The sequence below is a fragment of the Erythrolamprus reginae genome, chromosome 5, assembly GCF_031021105.1.
Source record: "Erythrolamprus reginae isolate rEryReg1 chromosome 5, rEryReg1.hap1, whole genome shotgun sequence".
NCBI classification, from domain to species: domain Eukaryota; kingdom Metazoa; phylum Chordata; class Lepidosauria; order Squamata; family Dipsadidae; genus Erythrolamprus; species Erythrolamprus reginae.
The window spans coordinates 71,987,067-72,010,064 of NC_091954.1; the positions used below are offsets into that span (position 1 = coordinate 71,987,067).

Consider the following 22,998-nt stretch of genomic DNA (forward strand, 5'->3'; position numbering starts at 1 on the left):
GGATGGCAAAAATGGCCACACTTGCTGGAGGCAACAGCTGGAAGGGCAACCACAAGGCAGCTGTTCCACGGTCGGTATTGCCTGCTGTGACTGTCACCATTAGGTAATGAGGGCGTGAGGCATGGCCGCGTTGCTTGGTGTCTGGCTTTTTTTGCGGTCACAATCAGCTGCAAAAGTGGCCACATTTGCTGGAGGTAGCGGCCTGAGCAGCATCCATGAGTCAGTTGTTTCATGAATGGTGGGATGGCCTGCTGCAACCTTTCAGAAGCTGGCAAGAGGGGCTGCTTGCCCTGCTCCTGCCTCATACTGATACATGGGGGAGAATAAGATTCCTCCCCCCCCAAAAAAAAAGAAAAAAAGAAAAGAAAACCTAGCCAGTTTTTTGGGAGTCAAAAGAAAATAAGACCCGGTCTTATTTTTGGGGAAACATGGTAATTTTAATGAGTTATTAAATTATTGCTTTCTTTAAATATGTAAAGAAATATTTAAATAGTTAAATAGTTCTTTGGGATTGTATGTAGAATGTGGCATACAGATATATACAAGAGGTGCATGTATTTGTTGGGGATAGGACAGACAGTTACATGGACTTTTTATGCCACCACCCATCCTGGGACAGTTCCTTTTACATAAATAGCAATTCTTAAACAATGCATTTCTTGGAAATATTATTTAAAAGAAGTTTTAGTTTTAGATGTATTTGAATGATACAATATTAGGATTAATTTAAAATAGGTTTTCAGCCAGGATGTCATACTAAGATTACTATAGTTGCTTGAGTAGTGGATAATTTGGAACAAAACAATATACAATACCTTTTAAGTTTTTGGTTCCCTGAAGAGCTTTTAATACTGTTGGCTAGTGGCATCATTTGACTTCTCTTACCTGATCCATCCGGTAAGGTCATATTAGCAATGTGCTGGAGGATTATTGTTTAGCTAAAATGGGATATAATGAAACTATTTGTTCCTCCTTGTCCATTATGTTATTTGGCACATACATAAAATTGCTGGCAAATATTAAATCTGATATAATTATAATATAATAAGGCATAATGAGAACATTATGCAATAGACAAAAGTATATTTAATGCTAAAGGTAAAAACATAACTCAAAAAACTATAAATGTAGATCCTCAGGCAAGTCTCCAGAGAGAGGCGGCATACAAATCCAACAAACAAACAACTAACTAACTAACTAACTAACTAACTAACTAACTAACTAACTAACTAACTAACTAACTAACTAACTAACTAACAGTTAAGATGGTATCTTTTTAAGCTTTTCCTTTATGGCCTCTTCTTGCATTTACTGAATTCATTGTCTTCTGTCATCTGGTTCCTACACAGAGGAATATCATTTGCAGTTTGTTGGGGGATGTCATCTGTTACTTTTTATCATGCTTGTGAGCAATCAATATCATTGAAGAATGTGTCAGTTTAATAATGGGCTGGATGGAGAAAACTATCCAAAATTAAATTCAGATAAACAGAGATATTCTGGCATGTAGAAATGTAAATTTAGAAAATGTAAATCTCTGTGAATGGGGTTGTACTTCTACTAAAATAGCAAGTTCACTATATGGAAATCATTCTTGATCTTCAACTCTTACTAGGTTCACAGGTGGCTTTGCCAGGCACTGTATGGATGGCTAGTGTGCCAATATGTGACTATTTAGGGCTTGTGAAAATTATTCATAAGTTTGGCAAAACACTATACAGTACATGGAATTGCCCTTGGAAAATATCTAGAGGTTACTGTAACTTCTAAATTAACAACTAAATCACCATTCAGGGAAAGCTCCAGGTGATGAAGTGTCAAAAAAGCCTAGAAAATGGTTAATGGTGAATCCAGAAGTAAATCTGATTGACAATATACACAAGGATATGTTCCAAAACTGAGTTTATGCTGTGGCAATAAGGAAGGCAATATGTCATTATTTCTTTTCACAATTATGTTGATGGATTGTTGACAGATGATTGTTTAGGTTAGTAAATTATTTCCTTGGAGACATGAACCAAGACCACATGCTTAGCCTCTGTGATTGTATTTGGATTTGCAGAGTTTTGACTCTTCCTAGAAATCATCACACGTGACTAGATAGTTGTCAGACTTTGTTATCTGGAATTCCTTTTGGCCTATAAATTGAAGAATTAGGATTTTTCTGTGCCAGGACCCCTGTCACTTATACATTTGGCCCATGCTCCTGGCTCTTGGATGAGTTGTGTGATCTACTGCATTTGCTTAATGCTTCTCTGTAGATGTCAGTGCCAGAAGTCTTGACACTACAGTTCAATAAAATTGTCAGCTATCACCTATTCCTTTTTTGGGGTGGGTGGGGGTGGGGTGGGGGTTAAGCATAGCAAAACGCTCTAAAGGAAGTAGATTATCTGTACTTTTTTTAGTCAGGATTTTAGGTATCAAACTGTCTCAGAAGATCTATCTAGCAGGAGCTCCTGGTAGTGCCCAGAAGGATGAAATTAGAAAGCCTCACTTTTTGATCATACTTCTTTGCTAAAGTGACAATAAGGGTCTTCTTGGAGCAAATGAAGTCTGAACTTTTCCACCGAGCTTTTGGAATGTAATTTTTTTGTCATTTGTAGTGCACTGATAGTTGAGCCTATGGCACGTGTACCACCTATGGCACATGGAGTCATATGAGGACACACGAGACATTGCCCTGTGTCAGCTCCCACGCACATGTGTCCACTGGCCAACTGATTTTCGGCATTCTTTTCGGCCATTTTCGTTCTCCCCAGGCTTCAAGAAAGCATCCTAAAAGTTTGGAAAATTATTTTCCGGACTTCCAGTTAAACTGGCTGTTTTTTACAGTCCCCAGACTTTAGGAGGCTTTCCTGAACTCTGGGTTGGGGGAAAATGGCCCCATGGGCCGACTGGAAATCTCGAGGCTTCAGTCATGCCTGTGCATATGCGCGGAGGGCAGCGCGGAAAGTTGTGTGCATGTGCAAGAGGTTGCGTGCATGCACGTCAGGGGAGGGAATTGCATTATGGGTGTGTACGTGCACACTCCATCGCGCGCATGTGCACCCTTTTGGCACTTGAGCCAAAAAAGGTTCACCATCACTACTATAATGTTTAATTTTGGGTTTGCTTTTTGTAACTGTTAATGCTGGCTTTGTTAAAAAATGCTATTGCTAACATGTTGTAAGCTGCCCTGAGTCTCAGGAGAAGGATGGCGTTAAAAAAAAATCAAATCAATCAATAAATAAACTGCTGCTCTTAATAGATTCAACAAGTTTGGGGATTTTGTGGTATTATAGTGATTGTTTATTTTTTATCATGATTGTGTGCAATAATCATTTTTATTTAGTATGGATTTTCTATTATATATTATCATTTTGTAAACCACCAGGATTCTGAATGCTTTGCCAGATTATGATAATGGTGATGATTATGATATGGTGATGTCTAAAAGCTCTGCACTTAATTGACTTGTTTACCAGGCATAATTTAATGTTGATCTTTAGGATAAGCTAAGAAATATGAGGGTTATTATTCTGAGGAATTCTTTCCTGTTACAAATTGGCTCAAGATCCGTAAGAGATGCCTTTTCTGAAAATACCTTCACTGCCAGAGGTTTATTTATCTGACATGCATGAGAAGATCTTCTGCCTAATTCCAGTGCTGCGGAATGCATTCCCAGAGGAGCTGTATTTGGCCCTAACACTAAGTTTAAAAAAGAACCACTGGGTAATCAATCTGTAAAGTGTGCAGAATCTGACACTCCAGTAAAACAGCTAAGCCTTTAATTTTATTCTTCCCTTGCTGCTTTAAATTTTTGCCCTAAGATATTTTTCCATTTCTTTAGCTTTCATCATTCGCTTTCTTTTTTTCTACATTTTTGGCAGGTTTCCCAGTATGATAATTCCCCCTTCCCCCCAGCATCTTCATGGGCAAACAGATACTGATATATTTATTAATGTTTTACTGCTACACAGTTTATGGGCATATGAAACCTAGTGGATTTTTCCTGCAGATAACTCACTTTAAATGTGTCTCTATAATTTCCTTGCCCGACAGGAACATTAGATTCTTCAGAAACAAAATTGTGTGTTTGTGTATATATGGCTCTGTGTGTGTGTGTGTGCGTGCGCACATGCACACACACACACACACACAGAATGTCTCAAAAGTGAGTACACCCCACATTTTAAAAATATTTAGGTATATCTTTTCATTTAACAACACTTAAAAATGACACTTGGCCACAATGTAAAGTAGTACGTATACAGCTTGTATAACAGTGTAAATGTAGGAGAGGGGTGTGGCCAAATGCCATGGCGACATGGAGATTGCCGTGCTCCATGGGGAATTCCGATACCCATGCCGCTTAGGGGGGTGGGAGACCTGGTTCGATCAGAACCAGGTTGGAAATACACTGGAGGGGTGGTGAAGAAGGGAGACACCGTCAGGTTTCCCAGGAAAATAGAATAGAATAGAATTCTTTATTGGCCAAGCATGATTGGACACACAAGGAATTTGTGAATTGGACACACAAGGCATATGCTCTCAGTGTACATAAAAGAAAAAGATACATTTGTCAAAAATCATGTGGTACAACACTTAATGATATATGAAGGGTAGCATACGCCTCAGGGAGCTAACAAATAGTTCCTGACCAGCAGTGCTGAGAAATGACCCGTTGTCCAAGCCGCGGTGTTAAAGATGGGATGTTACCTGGGAAAGAAGATCGAAGTACAGTGGAACCCCGACATAAGAGCTGCTCTACTTAAGAGCAACTCGAGATAAGAGCTGGGAGGGGAGAGATATTTTTGTTCTACTTACAAGCCCAAATTCGAGATACAAGCGCCAAGGAGCTGTCTCCTGAAGCCAAACGCTAACTTCCGCGTTCGGCTTCAGGAGACAGCTGCGAAGCGGCGCGCGTGTTTTAAAAGGTTGCAGCCGGCCTGGGGGGCTCGGGGGGGTGCTTGCAGCTTTCTTTCTTGCTCTTTTTCTTTCTCTCGTTTACCTTCCCTTCCTCTATTTCTTCTTTTCTTTCTCCTTCCCACCTTCTTCCCTCCCTCCCTTCACTCATTCCTCTCTTACTCTCCCCTTTCATTAGTTTCCTTGCTTCCTTCCTCTGTTCCTGTCCCTTCCCTCTTTCCTTCCTTCCTTCCCACCCTCCGTCCATTCATTCACCCATTCCTCTCTTGATCGCTTAAAGCCGGTCCCTGGTGCAAAAAGGGTTGGGGACCTCTGTCCTACAGGATTGGGTGGCAGAGAAGTTGAACATATGTAAATTTAAAAGTTTAAGAAAGTTTACAAGTTAAGTGAAAGAAACTTCATTATTCATTTATATGTACATGTACATTTCTTCATTAAAAACATGTCTTTCTGCATAATTTAGACTAACTTTGTGAGTTTTTTGAGGGCTGGAACCAATTAAAATTATTTACATTAATTCCTATGGGGAAAAGTCGTTCGAGATAAGAGCTGCTCGACTTAAGAGCCCAGGTCCGGAACGAATTAAACTCGTATCTCGAGGTACCACTGTATAAGTGCTCGAGAGAAAAATTGAACCTGAAGTTGGTGAGTTACAGTGCCGAAGTGAAGTTTTGGGCCTTTTTTTTTAAATTAAAAAAAGGAAACAAAAGTACTGAAAGGGGATTAAGTAGCTATTTGGCGAATAGAAGATCAATAGAAGATCAAAAAAAAAAAAAGATCACTGAGGAAACATTTTAAAGGATTGGATTTGGAAATCTCATGAAGTTTTTTTTAATGATTGGACTCTATTCAATTGGAATTGTTCTAAAGTATATTGCGGAATGGGAAAGCTGGAATTGTGGGATTAACAAAGAGGGACACCTGCTGGCTGGAACTATTACAATCATGGAGGATTTTGGTGGCTATTTCAACAGCTACTGACCTTGAATTGTGAATTGTTTTGGAACTGAGAAAATACAAAATAGTGGATAATTTGTTATTGCCTTAAATGAACATTCCTATCTGTTTGGATAGGAATCAATTTAGAATGAACTTGGAAGTATTAAAGGCCTAAAATGGATGTCACACTTAAGGGAAGATAATTATAATAGGCTGTAAAATAGAAATCAGCTGATAGCTGGACTGATTGAAAAGACTTGTGAATTGTGGCCTTGCAACTTTGACAATATGGAGTAGGGGACTATAAGGACTTTGTAGATTTCTTTAAATATTGATGTAAGGATTTAAAAAGATGCTTCCTAGAATTTGCAGATGGATTGAAAAAAGAAACAAATTATTAAAAGACGATAAATACTTTGAAAATACAATAACGAGGAATGAAAGTGGAGTGAACACAGAACAGGAAACCGGCAGAGAGGAGAAAGAAGCAGAAGAGGCAATGCCGGTGGAAGAAGTTGTGGAGATTCACAGTAAGATTCACAGTGAGAAAAAAGAAGATATTGGAAATCGACAGATTAATGACTTTATTGAAATTCATGACAATTATTATGATCATACCAAGGTTAACAGTGACAAAAAGAGAAAAGGGCAAGGATAGAAACATTGGATAATACAAGCTAAAAATGAAGGGAAAAATAGGAAGTAGGGATTAAAAGCAGCAGAAAGAAGATTGATTGATATTAATATGTAGAAAGAAGGAAAAAAGAGGGAAGGAAGTGGGGTACAAAGGTAAAAAAGAAGAAAACGACAAACTTAGAAAAGTAGAGTGGAAACTTCAAGAAAATGGATGAATGTTTTATAAGTCCTTGGAGAGAGGTGTCATACAAATCTAATAAATTATTGTTATTGTTGTTGTTGTTGTTGTTATTATTATTATTATTATTATTATTATTAGTGGGGGGGGGAAGTTTAAGGAAAGAATTAGAATATATAGAACATATATACAGGCCATTTTTCACAGAAATGGAGGTACAGTGATCCCTCTATTATCGTGAGGGTTCCGTTCCAAGACCCCTCGCGATAATCGATTTTTCGCGATGTAGGGTTGCGGAAGTAAAAACACCATCTGCGCATGCGTGCCCTTTTTTCTATGGCCGCGCATGCGTAGATGGTGGAGTTTGCGTTCCCCGCCGCCCACGCAAAGGGGAAACCCCAATTTGGCTCCTCGCTGCTGCTGCGCTACCGAGCAGATCAGCTGCTGGGCGGCCGAAGGAACCTTCCCTGGGTCTTCCCCCTCTTGCTGGCGGGCGGGCGAGTGGCGGGCATCAGCGAAGAGCCGGGGTTTCCCCTTTGCGTGGGCGGGGGAAGAACCAGGTTGGGGGTTCGGGGGGGTGCTGGGAAGCCCCCCAGGCCGGCTGCGACCTTTTAAAACAGCTGCGCCGCTTCCCAGCTGAGTCCTGAAGCCAAACGCGGAAGTTCGCCTTTGGTGTTTGGCTTCAGGACTCAGCTGGGAAGCGGCGCGGCTGTTTTAAAAGGTCGCAGCCGGCCTGGGGGGCTTCCCAGCACCCCCCCGAACCCGGGTTGGGGGTTCGGGGGGGTGCTGGGAAGCCCCCCAGGCCGGCTGCGACCTTTTAAAACAGCCGCGCCGCTTCCCAGCTGAGTCCTGAAGCCAAACGCGGAAGTGGTTTTTTTTTAATTAATATTTTTTTAAAAATCGCGATATAGCGTTTCGCGAAGATCGAGCTCGCGAAACTCGAGGGATCACTGTATTTTTGCTTTTCCCCAGTTACCAGGAGTTCTCTGCAGGCCTCCCAGACTCTTTTCCCACCTGATTTTTGTAAAAAAAAACAGGCAAAAAATGTCCTGTTTTTCACAAAACCAGGGCCATTTTTGCCAGGATCCAGGAGCTCTCTGCAGGCTTCCCAGACCCTCTGTCCAAAATTGGAACGTGGGGGCGGGGCTTCGGGACAGCAAAAATGTCATTCAGTGTATAAGATGCACCGTCATTTCCACCCTCTTTCAACTCTATGCCCAAGAGGGTTAACACATTGCTGTAAAATAATGCTGGCCACACAAAATATTGACATTTTGGGCCCCATTTGGACATTATCACTTAGGGGTGTACAGTACTCACTTTTGTTGCCAGCAGTTTAGACCTTAATGCCTGGATGTTGCATTGTTTTGAGGTGACACTACATTTACACAAGCTGAATACTCTCTATTTTACTTTGTAGCCAAGTGCCATTTCTTCAGTGTTGTCACATGAAAAGATATACTTAAATAGTTGCATAGCTACCCATCTCACTTTTATATGACTAGGCAGCTTACAATTAAACATTGTCATCTTGTAGAACCTAGAAAGCACAGGTATTTGTTGTGGCTCCCACTCTCTGTAATAGCAAAACCCCAGGCTTGAGGTTAGTATCCTCTCTCTTGGGGATTCTGGAAAGTTTTGAAAACTGGCTCTGGTCCTAAGCCTATGGTTGATATTAATTATTTGCTGAATAGCCCTTGTTTTGTTATATTTGCTGTCTATTACTTTAGTCTGGGCTGTTTGATTCAATGTTTTTGGTTGGTTTTACATTTCCCCAGTTTTGGACATTCCCCAGAATACACCAGAGTTGACAGCTAGTAAATTATAATAAAAATAAACATATTTAGTGATAGCCTAAATGGATTGATTGCCCAAGTGAAAAATGCCTGGTCTACTTCTCTCTGTGCCAGCTTACATTAAATGATTTTGAAATATAGTGATCTTAAAGAATCTAACCATAGTGGATTGGTACGCATCTCAGATTTACAGTTCATATACTGGAAGTTCTTTGCAAATTGATAATGTTGCTTTCAAATTAGTAAATTGAGTACATGCATGGTGATCCTTTCATCCCTTGTACAAAAGTGCCCACCTTGTGGAAAAAGTGGTGCATATTGGCGATTTGAGGAAAATCTAGCTAGTTTAGCTGTTGGGATGGAGAATATATTCTCTTTCAAAGATTTTAATATATTATTGACATATACTATTTGCCAATGATTCATACTATTATTATTATGCTTTTATTGTATTTTGTACACAATGTTAATAGTACTGTTCATTTTCATTGAAATATGAGGGTGCAAATCAATTTGCTGCAAATCAATCCTCTTCATTCCATTCACAGTCTAAGGATTCCTATAATCCATAATTTGTAATCTCAACCTTTGTATGTTGCTTGTATTTTATTAAATTCTGCCAGCATTTCAGAAGATGGTAAGATAAGCGATATATGGTGACTTCAGAATTGGTGAAGTTTGCTTTTACTATTTTTACTATGGTATTTTCCATAGCATGAATTACTTACTTCCGGTACCAGTTTATTACCTGTTGGCTCATTTAAGTTGGCAGCAGTTTAATTTATACATTACTACTTAAGATAGGAGTATACAGCTACTATTTCATTATTAGAATATAACAGGATATGCTATCTTAATTTCTTCAAGTCCTTGTTTAGAGAACAAATTCTGTTTATATGTTGCCAGCTTTTCAAAATTGTATACCACCGTCATGTTTATTTAGGATTATTTTGCAGCTAAAATTGCAAACATAGGGGATTTTAAGCACCTCTTAAGTAAAATTAAATGAGGGATTACTCTTTGAGAATAAGATTGGAACTAAGATTGTAGTAACAGATGCTAATGTGGAAGTAATTATGCATAGAAACAGGTAGAAAATGTTTTCAGTTATTTTAGATTTGAGTTTGCGGAGAGGGGCGGCATATAAATCCAATAAATGTAATCTAATCTAACTTCTCCGTACTGAGAGAGCGGGTGCAGCAATCACGTAGGTTGCTTGCTGTCCAATCCGTCGAGGACCGAGCCTAGTCTTTAAAAAGCCTGCTAGATCCGCCCCTTCCTCAGAATTCGCTGGGTCCTGCGATCCAGCAGGACTCGTGGTGGCTCGTTCCTCTTGCAAAACATCTTCCCTTCGTCTTCTTTCTATCCAGCTGATTTTCAGCTTGGACGGAGGCTCTGGGAAGGCATTTTCAGCTTCTGGAGGGCCTCTGGGAGAATGGGGGAGAGTGTTTTTGCCCTTTCCAGGCAAGCCTTTGGAGCCTGGGGAGAGTGAAAAAGGGGGCCATCACTGACTGGGGCCACTAGAAGTTGGGAAACAGGCTGTTTCTGGCCTCCAAGGGGGCAGGGGATACAATTTTTGCTCTCACCGAGCATTGAATTATGGATGTGGGCACTCGTGCAGGTGCAATAATATGTGTGCACATGCTTTGGGCACCCGAGGGAAAAAAGGTTCGCCATCACTGCTCTAGGGTTTTGCTACAAGAAGAGTTATTTTGAGGAGTTAGTACCTTTACATTGGTAAACAGCAATCAATTGCTTCAAATAGCTAAACTGCAATAAAAAAAGTTTCCCTAGTTTTGTCACATTGTGTGTTTTTTAGTAGCTTTTACTGCATATAGCCATAAACCAGAACAGTGAGTTTGCCATGTTAAAAGTTTGGAAATAGCCTTGACTCTGCTTGCATGTCGCACACACCTAAACAAAAGAGAAATCAATCCTTCCCCTGTATCTGCTATAGTGTGTTCTGCTGAAAACCACCGTGTTTGAAAACCCCTGAAAAATTTCATCTGGCCCAGAATACAGCAATCCAACTAGTACCTGGCACTCGTTACTATGAAGACATTACACCTGTGGTCCAAGTCTTGCATTGGCTACTTGTTGGCTTCCAGCTGCAATAAAATACTGGTTGTTTTGTTATAAATCCCTGCATCACTTGATACTGACATACTTACAGGACCAATTTGGCTGTGCATGTCAGGAGAAATTGTTAACAATCTGTCATCTCAGCAAGGTATTGGGTTAGGGCTCAGATTGAAGCTCATAGGTCCTTTCCATAAAAGAGTTGTTTGCCAGTAACAATATCTTTCTCCTTACAAATTAAATTATGCCCCTGTGTCCTAGCCTTCCAGAAACACTCAAAAATGAATAATCCCAGATGGCTTATTGAGAAAGGACAACACAGTTGATTGTTGTTTTTAATTATTCATTTGTTTTATGGTGGTAGTTCATGGCATGGATATTTTATTTAAATGCTTGGGTCACTTGTAGTTGTATAAAGTATGAATGTGATAAATTAAGAAGAATGTTATTGCCCTATCTGAATTATTTTGGATACAGTAGACTTCTCTTATTCCAAGAGGAATTGTGGACAGGTTTTTATTGCATTTACAGCGCTGCATGGGTCTTTTAAATCAAATTGTTGCTGTATTGTAACCAGAAGAGAAATATATTATTTGTTACTTTAGTTGAAAGTAGTCTGATCAAATGCATACATAGTCCAAAGATCAGACATCCAATTGTCAATGAGCAGTTTCAAAGTCATTGCTTCCCCATCTTGCTCCTTAATCTTTAAATCGTATAAAGAACAGAAATTCCTTATTTAGAAAAAAATAATTTATCATGCCCTTCTTTCCTATGATAGCGCACAGTACTCATTGTTGTCAAATCAAATACACACAATCACCTTACTAGATAAATATTTGTACTTTATATGTACAGAAACTCAGCAGTATTGCTAGATGCATTAAAATGTGAGATGTTTTCCTGTATTGAAGTAAAAATTTTAAAGAGTAGAAGAATAGGTACATAGCGACAAACCACATTTGCACAATATTCAAAAGAGACAATAAAAAACTTAGGAAGGAAATAAAAAGACTAGAATAAATTCCTTCCACCTGCCAAGACTAATAAGCAGGGATCAAAATGAGGCAACCAGGCAGAAAATAATATTCCAATCAAGGAACCATTAGGAAGAAACCACACTGCCACTAAACTGGCAGGGCAAGCTACTGTAAATAAATGGGCAGCAAGCTTCATTCACTTGCACTGACAATGTTACCCAATTGGGTAATAAAAGCGAAGAACCAAACTCTGCACCAAGAACTCTATAATTTTAGCAGCTGGGTGGGAAATGTATTCCATCTAAATCCATGGACTTATAATAATTATTCTTAATGACTCTAATGTTTACCTTTGTACAGAAAAAATATTGTTTGTACAGGTAGATTTTACAAATCAATCACTATCAGAACCAACAACCCTAAGTGAATGAATGAAATGTCATCTGACCACTTACAACACCAGTTTTGCTGTAATCATTAAGGAATTCACAGGTCATTAAATGCAACATCGTGTGATTTGCAATTTCCTGCCAGCTTCCCTATTGACTTTGCTTGTTGGAAGCCAGCTATGAAGATTGCAAATGGTGAACACATTACTTTGGGGATTCTGGGATGGTTGCTAGTTCAGCCATAAGCTTACTTTTTCAGAACTATCATAATTTTAAATAATTGCTGAATGGGGCAGTTGATAAGTGAGGACTATCTTCTGTCTCTTGCAAGTAATGCTTTAGTTTTTTTTAATCTGGTTTCATAAATTATACATCTCTCCATGTTTAGAAGTCTGTAACATCAGATTTCCATATTCCAATACATCACTTGTGACCCAACTAAATAAAAGAAGATTATCAGTAGTGTATTATATCAGATTATTGGTAAAATCCATGGTTTTGTTGTCTTTGACAAATAACATACAGAAGATTTAGCATGTCATTGGTAGGCTGTACTTAATTATCAATAGCTATTCCTTAGTGGGATGCAGTTAAGTAAACCATTAAAGTGCAGCATTTTTCTCTAGGTTAATTTAATTAGGGTTAATTCTATTGGGAGAATGTGATCCTGCAGACAACTGTGTACCAATCAAGGCAAAATATATTGCCCTGTATAATATTCTTCTAGTAGTACTAATAAAGGAGAATATTTGTAGCTCAGGGTTGATATTTATTTATTTATTTATTTATTTATTTATTGGATTTGTATGCCGCCCCTCTCTGTGGACTGGGGGCAGCTAACAACAGTGATAAAAACAGCATGTAGCAATCCAATAATAAAACAACTAAAAAACCCTTATTATAAAAACTAGACATACATACAGACATACCATGCATAAACTGTAGAGGCCCAGGGGGAAAGAATATCTCAGTTCCTCCATGCCTGACGGCAGAGGTGGGTTTTAAGGAGCTTACGAAAGGTGAGGATGGTGGGGGCAATTCTGATCTCTGTGGGGAGTTGGTTCCAGAGGCCCTGGACCCGCCACAGAGAAGGCTCCCACAGAGAAGGCTCTTCCCCTGGGTCCCGCCAAGGATCGAGGAGGACCCCAAGTTGCGGACCCTCTCTGAGGGGGTTAGAAATCCCCCACCCGGGTTATGGACGGACAGATGGAATTGTCCTTGGGAGGCAAAACCCACAGCCACTCCGTCTTATCAGGGTTGAGTTTGAGTCTGTTGACACCCATCCAGGCACCGGCACATCACTTCCACTGCTTCACTGACTGGACAAGGGGTGGAGATGTAAAGCTGGGTATCATCTGCATATTGATGATACCTCACCCCATGCCCTTGGATGCTCTCACCCAGCGGTTTCATATAGATATTAAATAGCAGAGGGGAGAGGACCGACCCCTGAGGCACCCCACAAGGGAGCAACCTAGAGGTTGACCTCTGACCCCCCACTAACATCGACTACGACCGACCGGAGAGGTAGGAGGAGAACCACTGAAGAACAGTGCCTCCCACTCCCAACCCCTCCAGCCAGCGCAGAAGGATACCATGGCCGATGGTATCGAAAGCCGCTGAGAGGTCAAGAAGCAGCAGAACAGAGGATAAACCCCTGTCCCGGGCCCGCCAGAGATCATCCATCAGAGCGACTAAAGCAGTTTCTGTGCTGTAGCCGGGCCTGAATCCTGACTGTTGAGGACCTAGATAATCGACTTCTTCCAAGGACCGCTGGAGCTGGATATGAGGGGTCCTTGGTGCTCACAGCTTGTTAATTTTCTTGCAGGTGTAAAATACTACCATATCTTTCAGAGTATAAGACGCACCAGTTTACCCCCCAAAAGAGGGTAAAAATCTGGGTGCGTCTTTACATCAAATGTAAAATCAGCCATACCTGGGGGGAGGGAGTTGGTGCAGTGGTTGGCAACAGGCAGCTGATTGGTGGTATTCTGGGAGGCTGAACCAACTGCCAGTCAGAGGGGTGAAATTCAAACGGTTCTGGAAACCGTTTCCTATAAATTGAGGAGTTGAGCTGTGAGATGAGGACCTGCTGCCGGACCTGCCTCCCCCTCTGAGCAGTCACCCCATTACTGCTGCCTGAGCTGTTGCCCTATCACTGCCTGCTGCTGACTGAGCCGTTGCTTCATCGCTGCTGCCTGAGCCGCCAGTCGCTGAAGCCTCACCTTATCCTCTACTGCCCGTTCCCTCCTGAGCCGCCACCCCATTTCCACCCCTCGCTGAAGCCTCACTTCTTGGACCATTGCTGCCTGCTCCCACCTCAGCCACCACCCCATCACCGCCACTCATTGAATCCTCACCTTTTCCTGGACCGCCGCTGCCAGGTTAGCATCTGTTTGTTACAAAGGTCTTCAAAATTGGCAAGTTTAAGACTTGTGGACTTCAACTCCCAGAATTCCTAAGGTACAATAACATGACTGGAGGAGGAGCTTTGGGAGTTGAGGTCCACAAGTCTTAAAGCTGTCAAGTTTGAGTTGACAGCTTGGATTACACTTAAGGTTAGCACAATATGCCTGTTGCCTCTTCCTCATAATGTTTATAAATGAGATGATGCAGACTGATGTAGAAGAGGAGAAGAAGCAGAGATTAGCCCTTGTCCCAAGTCAGATGAGTCTGTGTCCATCCAGCAGGTTTGAAATATTAGGTTTAGGAGGAAACTATAGATGAAACTGATGGAAATTTGGAATGCAACAACTTCCCAGGAACAGTCAGAATAGCCTTTCCAATGAATCCAATGTTTTGTTTTTCCTCTCTTGTGTCTGCAATTCCACTTCATATTGGAACAGGCATTGATAGACAAACAGAGAGTTTGTGGATCTTGCTTATAATCACTTAGACTTAGTGCCTCTTTGTCTTTATAAAGACAGAGGTTTAGGGTTAGCGAGGAAATGTATCACCAATGCCCTAAAATTATCAGCTTGCTATTGTTACTGTAGTTTAGGACGAGGGCATAATGAGCTAGTGTGTGCATATGAATGTACGAACATGGTTTCAGCTACAGTGCTCTGCATTGTTATAAAGGACACATTATTACTCTTTCTTGCAGAAAAATGTCAAAGCCAAAATGGCAAGCATACAAAATCTCTTTCAAGCTGCAAGTTGTGAAATATGCTGAGGAACATGGGAACAGAACAGCAGAGAAACATTTTGGACTACCTCCAACTGAAAAAATGATAAGAGAGTGGATTGAAACAGATGGATCAGCTGCAAAATGTAAAGGATAAAAGCAAACACAACTTTCGTGGGCTTCCCGCAAAGTGGCCACAGTTAGAGGAGGACATGAGAGACTGGATAACACGTCACTGGAACAGTGGCTTCACAGTCACCACAAAAATGGTGTTGTATGAAACCAAACACGTTGCTACACAGAAAGGCATTCAGGATTTCCCTGGGCTACCATCATGGTGCTTCGGATTTATGAAGCAATATGTCCTTGCTATGTGCATCAAAACTAGATTTGTGTAAAGAATGCCAAAAGAGTATGAATCTGAGATGCTGTCTTTTCTTACTTGTTGTGATAGACTCCAGGAAGAAAAATAATTTTGAAATTGGCCAAACTGGCAATATGGATGAAGTCCCTCTAACTTTTGATGTCCCATCAAATAGGACTGGTGATGTGAAAGGTGCCAAAAACGTAACAGCAAAAACCTCAGGACATGAGAAAACACATTACATGGTTGTGTTGTCCTGCTGTGTAGACAGTACCAAATTGCCACCAATGTTAATATTTAAAAGGAAAAGCTTCCCAAAAGAAGTGATTCCAAGAGATGTTGTTGTTCGTGCCCATGAGAAAGGATGGACGGACGAACATGGCAGGAAAGTATGGCTTGAAAAAGTGTTGTCCAAATGTCCTGGAGGGCTTCTGAAAAAAACAGCTTTATTAGTGCTTGACCATTTTAGAGCACATATTAGTGAAACCAGAAAGAAATTATTCAAAGAAGTGAAGACTCATCTAGCTGTCATTCCTGTGGGTTTTGTGTGCCTGTTGCAACCTCTTGAAGCTTCCATCAACAAGCCATTCAAAGGCTACATGCGAGAAGAGTGGAACAAGTGGACGGCTGCTGGTAGTCATCATCTGACACTCACTGGACTAATGAGGAGGCCCACTATCACTCAAGTTTGTGAATGATGAAAACATCATAGAACTCAGTGAAGGACAAAATTGTGGCATGGTTCTTTTAAAAAATGTGGCATTAGTAATGTGTTAGGTGGAACTGAAGATGATATGATTTATGAAGGTACCAAAGAAAGTGATATCAGTGATTTTGAGTAACTGAGCTTCCTAAACTCTGACACCAGCGACGATGAGTTCTTGGGGTTTCCAGAAAATTAGAGGAATGCTTGAACCTTAAAGTCTCTCCTCATTTGTTAATGACAGTGATGACGGTTCTTAATACCGCTGTTGACTTTGCATTGTAAATATATACATGGTTGTAAAAAGTATACATGGTTGTAAAAATTATTCTGCTATACTGGTATTTTATTAAATATATTTTTACACCATTTGGTTCAGAGTATATTTTTCCTTGTTTTCCTCCTCTAAAATCTAGATGCGTCTTATACTCTGCTGTGTCTTATACTCCGAAAAATACAGGAAGTAATATCATGAATGCTAGTAAGGAATGCAGTTTACTGTCATTTTATATTCTGGGGACTTGTCTTTCATTGCTGATAGAGTGGTGTTTTGTGCAATCAGCTTATTTTCATTAAGACTTTCATTGAAGACATTGAGACAGTATTTTGCTTTTGTATATTGAGTCATACAGTACCTTAAAGCAGAGCACTCCTGCAAACAGAATGGGAATGGTGGCATGAAACAATACTTTACAGTACTTTACAGACTTTTCGCTAGTCTGCTTGAGATTACCTTATTTCTGTGAACATGTGATTGGTTAGTATTATGCACCCTGAATTATGATTGCTTGAAAGGATTAGCTGGTGTAGAAATTACTTGATAGGATCAGAACACTGATGTTTGCTCTCTTGTCTAGAACTGACTTGGCTGTAGATTTCTGATGGAACTTGACGGCTCTTCATTGGCTAGTTTGGAGGCATGATCATAGTAGCCATTTTACAGTATTTGTATTGTATATGAACTGTTCTTATGATACTCACAATCTTTAACTTAATGCAGGTCAGAATATTTTTTTGTTAAACACTGAATCAGGGAGATCATAGTCGGCAGTGATATAGTAGTTGCATTTCATACATGAAGTTGCTTTTGAAAAATGTTTGAAAAATTCACTGATTCAGAATGAAGTCCATACCTGGTTATACAGAGCAGCATAATAAATAAATAAGAGGAAGCTTAAATATGTAAATGTAAATAGGTTTTTAATAAAACCTACTAGTAGTATTTGGTATAAACAAGTTATTTCTCTGCTGTCTTATGATGAAATTTTAATGTTACATTACAACTGTCCATTACAACTACAATTTACAACTGTTATTTTACATGTCTTGTATTTTTTATTTTGTTGCTGCTACAGGTGCAAGAAATGTGAGATGTACAGTAATTACAGTAATTAAGTATCTGACTCGGGATCAATCATATATTCATGTTCTTATTGATTTTACTAGACAGTTAATTCATTTGTTTATAGTATTTGTGAATCTCCTTAATTGGGATTGGTGGAGATAAAAGCATGTACAAAACACAAAATGAAAATAAAAAATAAAATTCAAACAAATAAAAAAAATAAAAGTGATAACTTTGATACAAATATAGGCAGGACAGAAGAAATTGTAAACTGATATTGTTTATACTATTGTATGAAATATAAAGGAGAGGACTGCCATGAATCCCTTTGTAGTTGCCTACTTGCTATCAATTTGTTAATGTGATTTGTTGTTCTGGATATGAGTCGGCAGTTGATTACAGAGCTTAAAACTAAAACCTGCTCACTTGGACTAGGCATGGCTATAAGGTTTTCTTCCTCAAAGAATGTTGTAGTTGCAGTATGCAGTTGTGTGCGCGTGCACGCACATGTGTTTATGTATGCAAGCTAACATTAGAAACTTTTAATTATATGTTAAGTAAATCTTGTAAACTGTAATACCCCCCCCTAATAAAAATGATATCCCTCTGCATTACTTATTTGAATAACACCATTTTGTTGAATGCTTTGGATTTCTTTTTTTAAACTATTTTTTTATATTTTAGGGAATAAAATATAAAGTACATTGAAAATTTATTGAAGTCTTCTGCCCTTTAGAGATTGTAAAAATTGTATTGAAATCTGTCGACTTACATTTGAGACTTGAAATAGAACTTTTTACTCTTTCTTTAAAACTAGCAATTGTAAAAGCATAATATATTAAATATGACGCAAGGGTCTCAAGGCTGCCTCTCCTGATCTTCTATCTCCCAGTCTGCCAACAAGAAGCCTCGAAAGACTCCAGGAGAGAAGTTTCGCTCTGAAACTGGAATTAGAGGAACAGGTCGAGGAAGAGCTAATGGCCATCCTCAGCAGAATGGAGAAGGGGATCCTGCTACGTTGTTTGATGTTGTGAAGATGGGCAAAAGTGCTATGCAGGTAAAATCATTGTTGCCTCTGGGAACATGTTAACTGTATTTAATATCCTACCACTTTAATGCTAAGTTGCATGAAAAAGATTTCTTGGTGTGATGCCATCAAAATTCAACAAATGAACAAGCTATAAATGTCAGATGAAAAATTGAATTGCATAATAAAATTCAGCATCTGTATCTGCGTGCGCGCGCGCACACACACACAGGTATTATTTTAGACAAAGTGATCTGCTGGAAGATTAAAGGGTTGAAATGGTTTCATTCTCATCAGGTTTTTTCCTTGTCATTTTGATGGTGATTTCTTTGAATATGTTTTGTTCCTGCTTGGAAAAATTGGCTGGATAGTTGATAGAAATGCTTTTAGCATTATTTTTTGTTTTAGCAGAATGAAACTAAAACTCCTGTTTTACCAAAAGCTTGGGTGGTGAAACGAGTGTGATGATGAATGAAAGAAATGTGATTGCAAACAGATCTGACTGAAAATAATCACTCAAGAAGCCTATTTGCAATCCAACTCTGGAGTGTTAATGGTGGCAAAGAAGATTCTTTATCACTATATCTGCAGTGTCTTCCAACTCAGCTTTTTATGTTTTCAAAAGTATGTTATTTTCTGACTCAAAGAAAATGTGAACCACTCAATAGCCAATTACGATTGATTAGTAGGTTTTATCTATTCCATAATTAATCCCCTGCATATCATAATTAATTCACTTTCTGTAAAAGTTCTTTTAAATGAAAGCATGGTCTAAAATAAAGTTGCAGCTACCTGAGGCAAAAGAAGGCCTATATCAGTGATGGCAAACATTTTTGGGTTCATGTTCCAAAAAGGGTGGATGCGGGGGGTGGGTGGTGCATGGGTGTGCCCATGCCCTAATTCCATGGCTTCCCCATGAATGTGCACGTAAACCCACCTCCCACTCCTGGCATGCAATGGCACGCCCATTTTTCAGTCACCCCAAGCTTTAGAGCCTTTCTAGGAGTGGGGTTGGGGCAAAAACAGCCTCCCCCTCCCCAGAGGCCTTTGGAGGCAGAAAACAACCCACTTGCCAACTTCTGGTTGAACTGGAGGTTCCATGTTTTATTTATATTTTATTTATTTATTTTATTTATTTTATTTATTTATTTTAATTTATTTATTTTATTTATTTTATTTATTTTATTTGTTTTATTTGTTTTATTTGTTTTATTTATTTTATTTGTTTTATTTATTTTATTTGTTTTATTATTTTATTTATTTTATTATTTTATTATATTTATTTATTTTATTTATTTCATTTCATTTCATTTATTTTATATTTTATTTTATTTATTGTATTTATTTTATTATTTTATTATATTTATTTATTTATTTCATTTATTTCATTTCATTTATTTCATTTCATTTATTTTATTTATTTTATTATTTTATTATTTTATTTATTTTATTTATTTCATTTCATTTCATTTATTTTATATTTTATTTTATTTTATTTATTTTATTTATTTTATTTTATTTATTTTATTTATTTTATTTATTTTATTTATTTTATTTATTTTATTTATTTTATTTATTTTATTATTTTATTATATTTATTTATTTTATTTATTTCATTTCATTTCATTTATTTATTATTTATTTATTTTTATTTTGCTCTCCCCAGGTTTCAGAGCCTTTCTAGGAGCCTAGGGAGGATAAAAATAGCCTCCCCCTCCCTAGGCCAAAAATGGTGCATTTCAAGTTGGGAAATGGCCCTTTTCTGGCCTTCATGTGGCCTCTTGGGGGTGGGAGTTGTTTTCTCTCTCTCCAGGTTCCTAGAAAGGCTCTGATGCTTGGGGAGAGCAAAAAAAATAACAACATATATGACAACATGAAACATCTTTCATGACATAGATACAGTATGTGTCCCTTTAAAGAAAAGGGAATAGATAAATGTTCATTATGGAACAACCATCCATCATTTATATAGAAAGGTGAAAACTCAGTGACTTCATTGAAGGTCATCCATCTAAGCCTTGACATATTCTTCCTAGTCTTTCACTCTAATTCAATATAACAGATCTACAACCTGTCTCTCCATCCTTAAGTCTTTTGGAGAATGTAATTCTGGGGAGGGCCCAGTTGCTCGGCTGCAGGATTATATAGGGAGGGATAAGTATGGAAATTGATGTTCAGCTTATGTTATAGTACACTTGAAAATTTATTTGGTGAAGCATGCATATAAATGATCTAAAAACTGAAACGGAAGACCAATTGTGCCGACCTGATCTCATGAGATATTTTGCAAAGAATATGCCTTTTGCAAAATTTCCAATTTCTTGCAATCTGTGCTGCCACAGCTAGAAGACAATTTTTATTGGAAGCAACTCTTTTATTATCTTAGTTCTGTTCAGCTGGGAGAAGCAATTAGGAATACAATACACACAGCAGGAGATCTCTTTTGCTGCAAGGAGAACTGTTCCTAATGCAAAACCCAAAATCTAAAGCATCTGCTTGCATCACAAAAGGTGGGGAGTGATCTCCATGTTTAAGCAACAACTGAATAGAAAAGGACTTTCACTTTCTGAAACTGCTTGCTCTTAGATCATTTGAACATGTGTTCATTCTTTGAGACAAAAATCCTTGTGCCCTGAACAAGGATGCTTCTTAATGAAAATTAGGGATGAGCTTCTTATAAGAATTTGTGAAGCTCAGAAATGCTAGACAGCCTTAATTTATAGGTGCTTTCAATTAAATCCATTTGTTTTCCTTCTGTAGAAATCCAGTAAGAGACAAAACAATATCACTTTTCCAATTTAGCAAAAAATCTATGTTTACAGAATCACTATAATACATATTTGACAAGAACCTTGTGCTGACATGGACCTTCTGAAAAAGATCAGTATGTACAGAAATATTTACTCATATCAGAAAATATTTCATACTTGGATTTGAAAAGGATCTTCCCACAATTAAGCAAAAAGGTGTAATTTTGTATTAAAAATTGCCATATCTCATATCAAATAAAACTAAATATGAGGAGAGCTTCCAGCAATTGTCTTTATGACGCTACCTATTGAGATACAGTGTTCCCTCGATTTTCGCGGGGGATATGTTCCAAGACCACCCGCGAAAGTTGAATTTCCGCGAAGTAGAGATGCGGAAGTAAATACACTATTTTTGGCTATGAACAGTCTCACAAGCCATCCCTTAACACTTTAAACCCCTAAATTACCATTTCCGATTCCCTTAACAACCATTTACTCACCATTATTACTGATATTCACCATTGAATAAAACACTTAGTGATCCTGATATTTATAAACATAATTATTTATTAACAATAATTATTTTTCTGCAATAATAACGCTGATTAGCCGAGATTTCGGCCAATCAGCAATGGCAGACGAAAGTTTGGCAATGACGTATGACGTCATCAGGCGGGAAAAACCGTGGTATAGAAAAAAACCCGCGAAGTATTTTTTAATTAATATTTTTTGAAAAACCGTGGTATAGGCTATTCGCGAAGTTCGAACCCGCGAAAATCGAGGGAACACTGTATATCGTGATTATCACAGAAGTGACAAAATGCTTCTTGTTACTTCTGTGATAATCACGATATATCTCAATATCAGCATCAATGCTACAAGTTTTGAGTTTTTTACAGGAAGGGTTGAACAGAGGCCTAGCGCCTAACACTCTTTGTAGACAGGCAGCTTCATTGTCTACTGTATTGGTATTTGAAGGTCTTCAGTCCTTGTCTCTTCGTCCTAGAGTGCATAGTTTCCTCAAGGGAGCTGCTAATCTGAAACCACCAATGGCACACTGATATCTGTCCTGGGACCTCATTCTGGTCTTGCAGGCCCTGACTGGACCACTGTTTGAACCATTGCAATCTATTAGTTTCTGGTTACTGACCTTTAAGGTTATCTTCCTGGTGGCTATAGTATGACGTTAAAGAGACCAGGCTATGTTCTCTTATGAATACCTACTCCTTTTAGGACTCAGCATCTGCCATGTCTACACATGCTGAGCCCGTGCTGCCTTTGCAAAGTCTTTTCTTTCCCTTTTGACTTCCTTCATTTTCAAAGTCAAACAAGAACTAGGAGAGGCCTGCAGTCTCTTGATTTCCAGCTGGCTTCATTCTTTTGCAAATACCTTCAGTGGATAGAACACTAAGCTTCCTCCCTGGTCAATGCTAGTTGTCTCTCCCTCTTCTGGTTGCAAGGGTTTAAGAAGGTTGGTTGGCTATCAACCCCAGTAAGCCAGCTTCTCCCTTTTGCTCCTTTGCTATTTGTCTGACTCCTTTTAGGGCCCAGCTTCTCTTGCAACACATGAGTAAAGTTTGGGTTTCTTTGCCGCCCAGCAAAGCCCAAATGATAAGGCCCAAATAGGCATAGATTGGGGAGGGAGACAGCCAGATGGAGGAATATATTAGTTATAAGTGTGAGCAGGTTTCCAAGCATTCAAATTTTATCATGTCTGCAGGGAGACATAACCTGCATAAACTGCAACAGTCATAATTTGAGCATAGGTCATAAGTCCTTT

The 22,998-nt window shown here is 38.8% G+C and overlaps 1 protein-coding gene across 2 annotated transcripts in view; it reads left to right on the forward strand.

Moving 5' to 3' along the window:
• STAG1 (STAG1 cohesin complex component) overlaps positions 1 to 22,998 on the forward strand; it is a 174,436-nt gene that overhangs the window by 84,031 nt on the left and 67,407 nt on the right. For both annotated transcript variants that reach the window (XM_070753086.1, XM_070753085.1), the window contains exon 4: positions 18,334 to 18,498. In XM_070753086.1, coding sequence (XP_070609187.1) covers positions 18,334 to 18,498 — 165 coding nt within the window. The remainder of the gene's footprint in view (positions 1 to 18,333; positions 18,499 to 22,998) is intronic.